Raw genomic sequence first — 15,364 nt, 5'->3', positions numbered from 1 at the left:
TTAAATCTTAAAGGGACAGTTCACCCAGAAATGAAAAATCTGTCATTAGTCAGCCTCAAGTTTTTTCAAACCTCTATGAATTCATTTCTTCTGATGAACACAAAAGAATATATTTTGAAGAATGTTGGTAACCAAACAGTTGATGGTCTCCATCGACTTCCATAGTATATTTTTCCGTACTATGGAAGTCAATAAGATGTCAGTTTTCATTTTTGGACAAATTTTCACCTTAAATTGCCAAGAATAAAAACCAGCCAACATGACTTAATTATCATGTTTAATGAAAGTGTAACAATGCTAAATGTTTTCCCCACCTTGACACAAAAATAAAAGTGTTTTATTTGAGATTCCGTGAAATACAGCATTCAAAATGTATTTTTACATTTTTATTATTTATAAGAAATATATTTTAATAATTATAAATATATATATATATATAAATTATTCAACTATTTTTTTATTTGTATGAGAATTTTATTTTCCTAATATATGAAAATACCAGAAAACAACTGTAATAAAATTAAAATCTAAACAAATCAACAAAGCAGAAATAAATTTTGTAACACAGAGATTTAGCCTCCATATTAATGCAGTGATGCTGAATAATTCATGACAGACTCAGTATTACAGTTTGAGCGAGTTGACCTCACATATGAAAGCTCTTGATGCAATTATACATTTTACCCACTTACTGACCTTGTGACTTATTTCATACATTATGAACATGGGTTTTATTTTTACATGAGCTTTTATGCAAGTTTTTTAACCTTTACAGAACTGAAATGATGCCATCCCATTATATCACAATTATTTTAAACATTTTTAAAAGGTGATAACAACATGCAATACAAAACAAATTATATTGGCCCCATGTTGTCTAGGTGTAATGTTAAAGCTATTTGGATACTGGATGGACAAGGAAAATCTGGTACTCAGTATGTTCAAGTGAAGGTGACGTTCACCCCAAAATCAACATTCTGTGTCAAATACAACTTTAGAAAATTAATAAGTATATGTCACATGGCATTCCTGCCTGTACTGAAAGTGCACTGAATATAGTGAATGAATGTACAAAAATGTACAAAACTTAACTTCTGTGAAATAATTTGTGTTGCTTTAACAGTTATAAATAGCATGGTAAAGATATTTCTGATAATCAGACTGACTGCGTAAGCCACAAACTTGGTATAGGTTTAAAATGATAAATCAACATATATGCAGTGCAAAGTAAACATCTAAAGTATAGTAACACTATGTTGTTGCCATCAGCGCACTCAAAATAAGGTTCTTTATTGTTATCTGGTTCAGTGAAGAACCTTTTAAATCTATGAAACCTTTCCATGGATCTTTCAACAGGTTCTTTATAGGGGGGAAAAAGTTATTTAGATTATTAAAATGTTTTTCACACTAAGAAACAAAAAAAGTTATTTTAAAACTGTTCACTGACAGGTTCTCTGGGGAACCAAAAATGCTTCTTCAATGGCATTGCTGAGAATACACACTTTTGAATCCATTTCTTTTTGAGAGTGTGGATCATGATGATGAACTACACCTATCTAAACTGATTTCATACATCCATTAAAAATCACTTGGTGTTTAAATTGTAAATATACTAGTAAAATTGAAGTTAATGATAAGCAGTACTTCCTTGCAGATGCCGTTTGGTTTGATACCTTTAACTAGTCTACATTTATCATTGGACACCAGTCTGCCCAAACAAACCTGTTAGTAATTACACTAACAGAATGCAGATGCACAGTGGAGATAGTGACAGAGAACTGCTTACATTAACGGTTCAATGGGAAGAACAATGGCATGCTAATTCTGGTGGCAAAAGTTGAAGTTTGGGAACACATGAAGGTGTGTTCGCTCAGTTATGAATAGTTGTAATGTCCTTTCAGTGTTACTTTTACAGTGTCACAATGAGTAGGCCACTGCTAAGTTATATTTCTGACTTAATTCTTGTAAATGCTAAAATTGCAAACTGTCATGGCATACAATTAATTGATAATAAAAACTATAAAGGTAATTCTTCATTTAGGAATAATATTCTGTCCCTAATGGTTTTAAATAATAATAATAATGGGGGGAAAATGATTTGAATAGAATTATACCTACTTTAAAATTACAGTATATACTGTATTTTGCTTCTTTAATTTTTCCTAATTTTTGAGATCATTGAAATGCTCCATTTGCCACAGTTTCTCTATTTGGGCATGTTTCTTACACAGACATCATAACTTACCTTCTAAATTTCGCTTTTTCTTAATAACATATACTTAAAAACTTAAATTCATATGTACAATTTAATTATCAAGGAACCAAAAAATAAACTGGGTTATGATGTTAATAAGTGACATAAATTTAGGAGAACAGAAATGTCATTAATTTTAAACTTTTACAAAAATATGTGAGAGTAGATTTATCTTCACAAAAACTGATTAATATTTCAGTATTTTAATTCAGAAACAATCAATTTGCTTACTCATTCAAAAATCCAAAGCTGCTTACTCACTTATTGTGCTAGCAAGTCTTATTTGATTTACTTTTATTCGATTTTTTTGGACAAAAAGTGAAAAATGTCTTATCACAACAAAATAAAAAATCCACAGCAACAAAATATGCTTGAAGGTTGATTAAGGCCTGACATTATTTCAGGACCTTTATTCCAGTTTTACATTTTTAACAAACATACCTTGAAGAAGTTTTTCAAGATTTCAAGTAGCAAAAAGTTTCTGTAATTAAAGAATCCCTAATAAATTAATTCAAATAAAGTTAAAATATCATTATAATATGATTTGGGAAAGATATGTGTGTAAAGTCTTTTTAATATTTTCCATAAATTGCCTCGCCGTCTTAATCTCCAAAAGAAAGACTCGTTTGGCTTACATTTGGATTTGGAAATGGTGCATTCGCAACGGTTTCATTTGGGTGTGCGAAATAAAAACGGATCGTTAATTTCCTCATTTAGTGGCACGGGTTGCGTGGGGTCAGATGTGAAGCACCAACCCGGCGACAACATCGGGTGCCACATTTCGGTGGTCTTGAACATCCATTGCACCTTTGCGCAACAGCCGCTTCTCCGCCGAGAGGTTCTCGCGGTGCACAAAGACAGCTTCCGAGAGGGCAGCGTCAGCGCGAGAGACGAGAGGAACCACCTCCGGACCGCGTCCGACCATCTTAACTCGAAAACCTACGTTTTTCCAAAAGGTAGGAACTCCACGAACACATCTCGGTTGATTTCGACCGCGGGAGTTGCCCACTCGGGCCCGGAATCGTGCAGCGGACCAGTCTTTCCTATCCTGCGCGAGCATGGTTGTTCTTAACAGAAAATGGCGTCACCGTTCGTGCTGGCTGTGCAACCGGGGAAAACGCACTTGTTCCGAGCGCCTAAATTAGAACGAGAGTTGATTCGGACTCGCCACGACTGTCCGCAGGGATAGAGCAGTCCACGGGCCTACTTGAGAGTGAATATGGCACTTCATAACAAAACCCCGAAGAGGAGCGAACGCGTAAAGGCGGAAGGGTCACCAGACTTGTGCGCCAAAGCGGCTTCGGGAAGATCATGGCACAGCTCCGCAAAGCGCAGCACTTTCTCATTCAGACGTGCCCTGTGATCGCGCAAACCCTCTCGAATGTGTTCGGTTTGTGACTCTTTTTGGACGCGATTTCATTTTTTGTTGGGTTTGGGCTCGGAAAGCAGTGCAAGTTAGTGGCAACGTCGTCTTTTGTATCAGACTCTCGCGTCAGCCCGCCTTTACGCCGCACACTCCCTGGTAAGCATCCGTCCTTATGTCGCTTTAAAGCTCCATTCTGCACATGAGCTCTCCTTATCCATCAAGTTAATCTGGGCCATTGTGGTCCGCGATAGAGGAGATTTGGCCTGACAATGTAACCGTGTAAAAGAGATTTACAGAATAATGGAGCGATGCAAATTGCTTCACGAAAACGCTAAATAGCCCGAATATTCGAAAAGATCCTGGCGATATAACCTGCACTTACATTTTAAAACGGTTTGGCTAAATAAATCGTGTATGCGCCACGACGTGTCTAGATTGCGCATAGGGGAGAACGCAAACCATTGCTTTTCCAACAGGTTTGAGAACCACACAGATAGCCACGAATAACGCAAACGCACGGTTTCCGGTGTTATCCGAGGGATAGTCCAGGATTCAGTCTCTCTTTAGTGGTCACATGCCTCTTTTTAGCAACTGTGGACTTGGTGATGCTCGTGCTGGCGATGGCTTAATTCGCGCGTTCGCGCACACTTGCATCCTCAATCTTCCATCATAAGTCAGTCAAACGTGTGAACTGGTGTTAATATGTCTATCATTGACAACCAGACGTCCCAGTTGGATATATTCGCTTCAATCTGGAGACTGTCACTGCTGCATTTGGGTATCAACTTTTTACGTTGTTCTTTCACATTTGGCCCCTTGTGGTCCCCGTGTGTTTTGAAGGGGTCTTGTGATTTTTCAGTGTATTTTTAAAGAAGTAGGTAAATTTTTAAACTCTAAAAGTGCGAATTTATTCTTTTACTATATGTTAATGGATCTATTTGTAAAAACGTGATATAAAATGATGATGTTTTTGTTTGGTGGATGTGCTCGCTTGACCACGTAATTCTAAACAACCGTACGATCTAGATTTTAGTGTATTATTATCTAAAAGATCATTAATAATGATTTTAATGGCTATAACGCGTTTAATTCCAAAGCTTCAGGAGGGACCGGCACATATCTTGTGTCTATCATTTTAAAATATTATTTTTCCGGTCACGTGGCCAAATGTCTCTGATGCTTTTGGGTGGTGATGGTCTTTTCAAGTCGTTCTCTGTTGATACGCGTGCTATCGCACGCAGAATTCACGCTGTAGTGTTATTGGTATTTCTTCAATTGTTATGAAGTTTGCCAAGTACTTGTTCAGGCACGAGTCTACACAGATAGTAAGACGTAAACGCGACTTATTGATTTGTCAACCACAGTATGACTCGTCTCGAACACATTTGCCTGCCATCAGCTGGACTGCGTCATATAAAAGCACGAACGAACGCGGTTATTGTGAAGCATAATTATGTTTATTTGTACGGTTGTCCACGGACACGTGCTCTCTCGTGCACCGCTCGCTACTTCCTGCCTCTTGAATGTTTGGGCGGTCAGGTGTAAGTTATGTCCTTCACAATCACAACAAACCTTTTAAATATTCGCTTTTAGGAGCAAACGGGTTCCATTAAAACAACGGAACACACCGAAGCACATCACTGAAAACCTTTTACCATGGTAACTTCAAGTTTCCGCCCAAATACCAGTCACTATAGCTGCTACTTACAGATACGACTGTAAAGAGATGGCTGACACGAAAAGTCAAGTACTTGTCCCACCGCTGTGCTATTTCAATGAATGCAAAAACTAAAAAAATAAGTATTTAAAAGAAACTAAATATTAACATTAAATGTTAATGTATGTAAATGTTAAGCTACAGTCTGTTGCATTTATTATTTTCTTAAGCATTCATTTTTTTAAGGCACAGTTTTACTGTAGTGACATACTAACTATAGTACATTGATACAGTATTTTGCCACAAGCTATAGTGACCATTGTACTTTTTTGTTAGTAAATGAGGATCATTTGCTTATTTCCACTCAGACATGTGTAGTTGTCTGTTTTTGCTGGTTGGAATCTAAAGGGTTTTGTAGAAGTCACTGCCCTGACAGCATGTAATGTACATTACGGAGGTGTTTATTTGACGTCTGCATTTACATCTGCAAGATGTATTTTTTTAGAGCGTTCGCTCATCTGCAGTACAGGTCTATAGGACAATTCTTATCAGATGTTAAATAGACCATAAGAAAATTTCTGATTTACAGTGTATGTTAAACTGAACAGATCTATCAGATGTTTGTATGCAATGGGAGTAATCTACATTTTATGTAGTTATATTAATTTGATTAACATTTCAATATTTCATGTCGACATGATTTTGTCAAATGTCCAATATAGTAAAAAAACGCTGTGATGCTATCTCATTTCAGTTTGTCCTGTTGTCTCACATTCTCCTTTCCATTACAACTGGGTGATTACATTTGATGCATGACAGACATTTCCATTATTCATGTTGTTTTGTCCTTTTTAGCACATAGCAGTTATGCCTCATCTTGAGATTTATTTCCTTGGTAAATGTGCGGCTGAAAGGTCTTCATCATCACACGGTCATCACAGCGACAGTAATATCTGTTTGTCTTTGTCAACACCTGCATAAACGACCATTGTGGACTTATTACTAGCAAATATTTCTAGTTCTGTGTATACAATTTTTACATTTCTAGTTGTGTTGATGGAGAACTTGTTGCCATTTTGGGAGGTATGTGGGAATGAAATCATTGCTCTATCAAAAGCATTGAGAAGAAACAGCTTCACTGATTAACTTTGTGATTTGTCTTTTAAGTTCATAAAAGAGGCCTCTGAGATGGAGGCTACTAACAGCGCAGATCAGGGAAGCCAGACTAGTGACAAATGCTGCCAGACTGAGACACTTCAGGCCTGCTGTTGCCAAACAACAGAAACCCCTCAAGAGCCTTGTGGCAAAAATCCAGGTAGGAACTCAGCACCTTAAAGTCAATTTTAAAGTTTCCTTTTTAAATACACATTCCTAGCCTTATTGTGCAAGATTTTTTCAGTGCAAGTTAATCCAAAGTGGATAAAACATCTTTCCTTTCAGGCTGATTTAACAAATCACTCTTATTTTTGGCAGAATTTTGGTATGCAGCATCCACTTTTCAATATCCAATCAATCCCAAATGGATAACATCAAATAAACTATTTTTTTCTTGTTGAATATCCTTTTGCACTCAGAAATTCATCTCATTACAAAAGTAAAATTAGTTGCGAAAGCTGGTTTCATGTTGACTTTCATGGTTTGGATGTATTTTGATAATCCGATGTTATCCACTTTTGCCGATATCTGTTCATAATCAGAGGTAGTTGCCAACCCATGTGCATTGTGAAATCAAGATTTATGCCTTCTCTATGCATTTACTGCAGAGATCTATCAATGTAGTTCGATTTAAATGAAATGCGACTTGGTTGTTAATGTAACAATCACATTCCAATGTGTTTACCACATATTTCCATAATTATCAATGCTGGAATACGATTTCTAGCTCAGCGGGTTGTTATTTGTGTTCTACAGGGCTGCTAATTTCAGTGACCTGGAGTTGTTTGTCTTTATAGTAATTTATGGGCATACATAAAGACAAACTGTTCTGAAGCAGAGAGGGTCACATTATATACTGGCTGATAGTGAGATGCAGACCAGATAAAAGTTGAAAGCAGTAGAATCCTGCTTGTAGAAAATAATCAGGATGGATTTTTAATGCAAAAAGATTTGTTTGAGCCGCATTGTATTGTTTTAGCTTTGTGGTGTAAAAACAAGAGGAAATAAATGAATAAATGGCTATTTGGGGTATTTAAAAAAAAAAAGTCAAATATTCTATAAGCAATTGTTGTCTATAAGTGTAAAATTTTCTTTAATTTAAACTAGCATTTACTAACTTTTCTACTTTCCACTTTGACAACTAATGTATTATAGTAAAATTTCCCCACTAATGGGAAATGTGGAAAGTATTTAAATATTTAAATGTGAAGTTAATTTAAATTGGGGAAAAAACACAAATATTTAAATAGCTTGTTTAGTTTGAATGTAAAGTGTAATATTCTCACATATTATCACTAGCTGGGTTTCCATCCAAAGTTGCACATTTAAATTGTGTGCAAAATTGGAATATCGCACAAAACATTTGCGAAAAAGCAACCGTTTCCATTCCAACGAGTAAAAGAGAACAAAATCATCACTTCCCGATAAACTGGCACTATACATCACTAAGAAAAGTAGGAGAAGCTTCTGAATATAATACTTTTCCTATATAATAAATTACTTTATTAAAATTACACCTCAGTAACCCCAATTATATGTGGTTATTGCTTTTGGAGGTGGATGCTGCTGTTTGGGAACGTAGTCGTTTAACAGTGCTAAGAGGCAATTATACAGAAATACCTTGATGACAGACTTTGCTCGGACATTTCCAAATGACCATATAACAACATTTCAGATGCTGTGGAATGAGATCGGTCCGCTGGTTAGTCAGGATTAACTGTTCATAGCACAGTCACATTTCTTTTTCGATTCGCTTGGAGGAGTTTATTTGCAAAATGCATTTCCATCTCCCATTATTCGCATTAGCCCTTTTTCGTACAAAAACCACCTCAAGTGAGCATAAACACTTTTTTTTAATTCAAAATTCAGCGTTTCCATCACTCAATTCTGATGAGTAAAATGCTCATGAACTTTCAGACACCTGGTGTCAGATGAGAAGGTGTAACTTACAGAAGTCCCCTTAGATTAAACGGTTTTACCAGGTGCAGATCATTTGGTAGATGTCCATGGAAAAAAATAACAAAGTTGAGATCTCTACTTATCAGGATAGTGTAGAGTTGCCTGAAGGAACAATGATTGTCTTGCAGGTATCCAAAAGAATGATGAAGTGTTGCAAACCAAAAAATGCTTGTGTTGTGTCCATGGGGAAATAGATCTACTATTTAATTTTTTCCTGGCCACGGTTCTGGTCTCACTTCCCTCCAGTCTTTATTGGACACGTCTCTGATAACTTAACACTGAGTAGTTTTATTTAGACAATTTTTTTTTTTTTTTGATTTACACAATTCTGGTTTATTTGAAAGCCTTAAGGCAAGAATGCCATACATAGATTCATTGCTGTTATGAACTAGCTATGAATGCTTTATTTATTTGTTTATTCATTGGAATTATATACCATTATTTTTGTAAAAATTAATACAAACTCGATTTTCAGTTTATTTTTTTTATTCAAAGATTTCCTCAAGATTCAACTGCCTTTACGTTATAATTCTACTTTATTCATTTTTTTTGTACATTTGCATTAATGACATTTAAAATGCAATTATTCAGCATTGCTTTCATTCTTATAATTATTATCCAGGGTCTGTGTGTGTGTAATCCATCTTGCTGTCATGCACTAAAGTTGGTATCATGTGTAGGCGAGCAAATAGTAGAGTTGGAGTAGTGTAGGTTTAATTAAATTTAAAATGTAAATGAAAGATAGAAATGCATCCCGGTTGCAATTGTAAAGTTCTTGGGGTGTGAAACCAAAAGGAGACATGGTGTCCTCTTTGTGATGGAGGAAGTGGAGTTCAGGCTGTGCAGGAGGGTCAGTATTTCCATGGCTTGGCAGTCCCCTTTATTTCTGACCAGCTACCATGGGGTTGCTTTCCCTACTTTCACCCCTTATTTTACACAGCAGATTGAAACCATTTGCTGTCCTCATTCCCAAATGTTGGAACTTAAACAGAAGATTTATGTGAGAACTGTTTTACATAAAGCATAATCTAAAGTGTTGTTTTCTGTTTTAGTTCTTTTAGTTGAGTCTGGTGATCCACCCCTGCTTCAGCAGCAGCTCCAGACCTCCAAGTCAGGAATTCATCAAATCATTGAGTGTTTTCGCTCAGGTACTTTAATCACAGAACTTAGATTATTCAGTAAATACATTTCATGTAGACTTCTTTTATTCACCAGGTATGAACTTTTGTCAGCGTCAAGCCATTTTCTGTTCTTACTCAAAGCAAACTGCTATGCCAAAAGACAAAGTTGAAATCTATGATTGAGATTTTGGGCCAATGTGATTATTCTCACATAAAAACAAAAAAATACAAATTCATTATTTCCTAATGATAACTGCTTGCTTTCAATATGTGCTGTTCTTGCAGGCACAGCTCAACTCAAACACATGCTGCTAAAGGAGGTTGACACCATATTTGAGTGCAAAATCTGTCGAAGTCTGTTCCGTGGTCTTCCAAATCTAGTCACTCACAAGGAGCTCTACTGCTTTTCCCGACAACCTCAATCAGATGGTTTGTATATCCATTTAAGTGCTCTGATTTTTAAAGGGATCAGACATATGATTTTCTTCCTGGTGAACAATGAAATCTAGACTTCAGGCATATAAGTAAGTCTTTGCTTACCTTGGTGTTGTTCAAATCCTGCAAGGCTTTATTTTTCCTGCAGAAAACAAAATGAAGATATTTTGAAGAATCCAAAAACATATTCAACCATGTTGTCTCTCACTGTATGGACAAAAAAGAATGACATTTTTCTAAATATGTTGCACAGAAGAAGAAAAGTAGAACACTCAAGAGTCTAACTATCAATGGCCTAGTAACTTCTTAGCATTACCCTGGAAATCACTCACAATACCATAGTTTTGTGACAACGGGTTTTCATGGACAAGCACAAAAACATTTTTCTGTAGTTCAAATTTGTACTCAGTTGGGACCATGAATATAATAATGCTATTAATAAGATTATTATTTTGTGATGCTATTACTTTCTGCAGAGCCATCACAAGGTGGGCAGAGCCAAGCCATCAAAGATCTTCTTCAAGCCATTTATCCACAAAAAGAACAAGAAAAACATGTTATTCAGCTGGAGCCCATTGAGACCAACCCCAATGCAATGTTCCAACATGTGGCACTGGTGGAAATTCAGGACATGCCAGAAAACCCTGCTCATACACCCCAGACTATGATCCCGGTACCTGAGAAGAAAAATCGCCACAAATCTATTTTGGCACCCAAAAAGGTCCAACAGTCAGATTTTGAAGACCAGATGGAAACAGAACCTGAAGAACCACCTGCTAAAGAAGGTCAGAGCTGCGAAGAGCAAATAAAGATTGAGCCAGTAGAAGGGGAGGAAGAAGAGGAGAGTGCTGCCTCTGAGGTAAAGGAGATGAGGATCTCTTGCTGCCTCTGTGGAAAAGACTTCAGCTCTAGACGCAGCGTACGACGGCACTGCCGGAAGATGCACTGGCAGAGGATGGAGGAGTTACGCAAATTTACAGAGACGCGCACAGTGCCTACCAGCCTGCTGTCTATGGTGAAGGACAAGCATCCCATTGAACCACCAACTTCTCCTGGGAAGAGTTGCCCAGTGTGCAAAAAGTCCTTTGCCACCAAGGCCAATGTTCGTCGCCACTTTGACGAGGTCCACCGTGGTTTGAAGCGGGATTTGATCACACCAGATATTGCCACAAGACCAGGCCAGCCACTTTTACTTGACACTCATCCTCCTTCACCAGCGAAAGCACCAAGCTCTCCTCTGAAGCAAGATAAGACAAAGTACAACCTGACAAATTGTCGCTGCAAGCTGTGCAAACGCAAGTACAGCTCCCAACTAATGCTTAGACGGCACATGCGAATCGTCCATAAGATGCCCATTCTAGAAAACGGCTCTCAGAAGGCCAAAATGAAGCACAAGAGAATAGATAAGGTTTACCCAAAGAAAGAGTCTATCTCGAAAGCTTCAGAAGATGATGGAAACCATGGTGTGAGTTTTGACTTTAAGAGGATCTACTGCTGGTTGTGTAAACGTCAGTTCAGTACCAGTCAGAACCTGGGCAAGCACATTGCCGAACTGCACACGGATGGAAACGACAGCATCTACATCAAGTTTTACCGATGCCCCATCTGCAGATACGAGTCACGCCGAAAGCGCGACGTCATCCGCCATATCACAGTGGTGCACAAGAAGTCATCACGCTATCTGGCTAAGGTTATGCCTGCCTTGGAGAACCATGCAGTCAAGAAACCAGCTGATGCAGTCTTGAACAGTGCAAACAAGAAAACAAAAGAAGAGGGTAGTGGGAAACATAAAACACAAGACCCTCCACCTTCTCCTAAAAGCTGTCAACAAGATCCTCTTGTATCTTCCAAAGCAAAGAAACAAGAATCCCCAACATCTCCTAACACTCGAAAGCATTCAGCTCTAACATCACTTAACGCAGTCAAACTCGAGTCTCCGCTTACACAAAATAGACAAGACAAGAACCTTCAAGCATCCAAGAACCCACATGTCACTCGCAGTCATAATGTTATCAAGGGGCCACCCATCACCAGAAGCCAGGAGACCTGCACGGAGGTTAGGGTAACGAAAAACTTTTCCCTTCACGCATGCGATATGTGTGGCCGGGCATTTGCCAAAAAGGTCTACCTTGAGACGCACAGGCGGAGACACAGGACTGCCATCGCAAGTGGGGACAAATTACAAGGAAGAAGCACTCGATCAAAGGCCCTCATTTGGTAGGTTGCGCCTCTGTAATGGCATTCAAAAAGCATCTTAAAGGAGCACTCTACTTTTTTTGAAAATAGGCTCATTTTCCAACTCCCCTAGAGTTAAACAGTTAAGCTTTACCGTTTTCGAATCCATTCAGCTGATCTCCAGATCTGGCGGTAGCACTTTTAGCTTAGCTTAGCATAGATCATTGAATCTGATTAGATCGTTAACATCTCGCTCAAAAATGATCAAAGAGTTTTTATATTTTTCTTATTTAAAACTTCACTCTTCTGTAGTTACATTGTGTACTTAGACGGAAAATGAAAAGTTGCAATTTTCTAGGCCGATATGGCTAGGAACTATACTCTAATTCCGGCGTAATAATCAAGGAACTTCGCTGCCATACCATGGGTGCAGCAGGCGCAATGATATTATGCAGCGTCTGAAAAAAGTCCCCAGCAAATCTGCTATTGCTGCAGCTACACAAACAAACTGGGGTCTATTTTCAGGTGCTGCATCACCCATGGTGCGGCAGCGAATCCTTGATTATTACGCCGGAATTAGAGTATAGTTCCTAGCCATATCGGCCTAGAAAATTGCAACTTTTCATTTTCCGTCTAAGTACACAATGTAACTACAGAAGAGTCAAGTTTTAAATAAGAAAAATATAAAAACTCTTTGATCATTTTTGAGCGAGATGTTAACGATCTAATCAGATTCAATGATCTATGCTAAGCTAAGCTAAATGTGCTGCCGCCAGACCCGGAGATCGGCTGAATGGATTTGAAAATGGTAAAACTCAACTGTTTAACTCTAGGGGAGTTGGAAAATGAGCCTATTTTCAAAAAAAGTGGAGTGTTGCTTATAGATATTAGATATTATAGATATTATATATAAATATATTAAGATAACTATCATTGCTTGCTAAGGCAAGCTTTAATCCCCTAACTCTAAGCATTAAACTTTTGGTTGTAACTCTCTTTGCGTTATTGGAATCCCACATTGTGTGTTGTTTTGTGGTGTGTTATTACTTTTTAAAGCAATTGGGCTTATAAAAAAGGTGGGAAAAATTCCCTTAGACTTGTATTGAAAAAGGGACCTGAGCCATACCTAAGGGACCAGGGTATCATACAGATTTGAGGTTGTTGTTGACTTGGACAAGTAGCCACTTAGCAAGACCACATTAAGCACCCAGAATACCCTAGAGTCGCATTTGAGGAACTCTGCTTTAAACCATAGTATTAAGACTCTATAAAGTATAAAGATAGTATAAAGAAGTTTGGTCAGTAAGCAACCACTCAAATTCAACCTAGCATTACTACGGCAGGTTTTGCATTGGCAAGCAGTACTGACATTTTCTTCAGAAAGTATAAAGATTTAGTTTCATTTCTTAAACTTGGTCTCTAGGGATCCAAATTGGGCACATTTGGTTTCAGATATTCTTTTTGTTATCCAAGCTAGTGCTTATTTTTCTCATTACATGCTCAAAGTCTCTAAGGTCACTGTATTTGGAATTAGTCTGTAATTGAAATTCATTTGGTACAGATAATATCTGAGAGGGATTTCCCATCTTCTGTTTCTGTAACAGATATGTAGATGAGGTGAACTTTTACATGTTTTGGCCTGAACATTTATACTTCTGGCAGCCTCCAGTGGTTTTGTCCACAGAATAGGGATGTTTGCGAGTTTTTGTAAATGCCCATTTCCTTAAAGTGATGGTTCACCTACAAATAAAAAACACACTCCTGTTATTCCAAACCTTTAATCTCAGTAAAGGACAATTGTTTGAAGAATGTAGAAGGAAATAAAGTTTTTTTTGTTTTCTTTCTGTCCATTTAGACTGTTTTTCTCTGAATACGTAGCACATTTGCACTGGACTCCATGGATGACTTTATCTCCATGTGAAAGAAGAGGAAGTGATATGGACAGATTTCTGGGTAGAAGGCAGAGGATAACCTTTTCATAAAGAAGTTGAATAAGACAAGTGCACCAAAAATGTTATTCCAGCTTTTTACTCTGGATGGCGCTGTTGTAAAATACATGGTATGCACCCCATAAAAGGTGATTGGTTTTTGATTGATTTTGAATGAGTTTGACTGATTACAAAAAAAAAAAAAACTCTCAAAATGAATTTTGATTAATTTGTAAACTGAATATACCACTATTTTTTGTATTCCCTCAGTTTAAAAATACACAAAGAATGTTTCATAAATGGACAATGGACAGACATAGGAGGTTGCTTTGTATATGTACAGCATGTCTAACTAATGTTAAATATTCATAAGTAGATACATTAATGTAACTCTGCTTCATATTTTCCTGCCATGTGATCAACTCTCTAATCAACTATGGATTGAAATGCTGCTATTTGTTCGAAATGTTAGAAATGTACTTCTATTTCTTCTACCCTTTAAGTCGAAGCCTACATATTAAGCTGCTCAGGTTGTGTCTTAATTGAGAGCCCAGATTGTTTTTTTTTTGTTTTTTTAAACTGCTTAAACTTTGTGTTTGTCTTTAATGAAAGGTTGCAACTGTGACTAAAATAAAATAGAGTACTACTGTATTTGTTTAGTTTGGTAGCCTACTAACTAAAGCTAATGAGAAAATAATTTTAAAGTTTTAGTAGATGGCTCTCATCATTGCTTTCAAGTATAAATAGTTCTAATGAAGCTTTTGACCAAGTAAAGAGTACAATTTCTTTTAATTGGGGTGCATGCAGAATGCCTTAATTAAACCTTTTGTTTGTGTACAATAGGGCTTTATCCAAATGCCAAAATCTAGATCCATTCTGATAATGCACACTCCTTTTTATTTGCAAAATCCTGGTATATTCTTGCTTGCAGTAGGATTTTTTTTGTTTAAATAAAGATAACAAACACATTTTTTGTCAACTTTCCTTGTATATTATATATTTCCTATTTATCTAGTGACATGCCGACATCATACGTCATCCTCTCTGAACTGGTTTCATGTTCAACTGTTGGCACAAGCTACATTAAAGTGATTTTTAAGTTTTGAATATGGATATTTTTCTTAGAAAAACGCATCGATTCACTACAGAAGGCCTTTGTTCACCCCTCAGAGCTGTGTGAGACACTTTAAAAAAAATAAAAATAAATTATGGATGGGGGCTTTTTGTTTATCTTCTTTTGGACTGATGCATGCAACACCTGCTGAGTGACATTAAACAGCTTGAAAGATCAAAGACAATTTTTTATATAACTCC

General features: G+C 37.1%; 1 protein-coding gene across 3 annotated transcripts; it reads left to right on the top strand.

Annotated features, from left to right (window-relative positions):
- The first annotated feature begins 3,290 nt into the window (after positions 1-3,290).
- LOC132133533 (zinc finger protein 800-like) lies at positions 3,291-15,157 on the top strand. Of its 3 annotated transcripts, XM_059546402.1 has the most exons (6): positions 3,292-3,776; positions 6,445-6,592; positions 9,444-9,539; positions 9,798-9,941; positions 10,424-12,164; positions 13,978-15,157. In XM_059546402.1, coding segments are annotated over exons 2-6 (2,109 nt in total). In that variant the 5' UTR covers positions 3,292-3,776; positions 6,445-6,465; the 3' UTR covers positions 13,979-15,157. The 3 variants fall into 3 exon arrangements, with proteins under 3 accessions (XP_059402382.1, XP_059402385.1, XP_059402383.1); XM_059546399.1 differs by lacking the exon at positions 13,978-15,157 and having other exon boundaries at positions 3,291-3,776; positions 10,424-12,168; XM_059546400.1 differs by lacking the exons at positions 3,292-3,776; positions 13,978-15,157 and having other exon boundaries at positions 6,422-6,592; positions 10,424-12,168.
- The last annotated feature ends 207 nt before the right edge of the window (positions 15,158-15,364 follow it).

The sequence above is a fragment of the Carassius carassius genome, chromosome 50 (assembly GCF_963082965.1).
Source record: "Carassius carassius chromosome 50, fCarCar2.1, whole genome shotgun sequence".
Taxonomy (NCBI): domain Eukaryota; kingdom Metazoa; phylum Chordata; class Actinopteri; order Cypriniformes; family Cyprinidae; genus Carassius; species Carassius carassius.
This window is presented reverse-complemented; position numbering and strand designations above follow the sequence as displayed.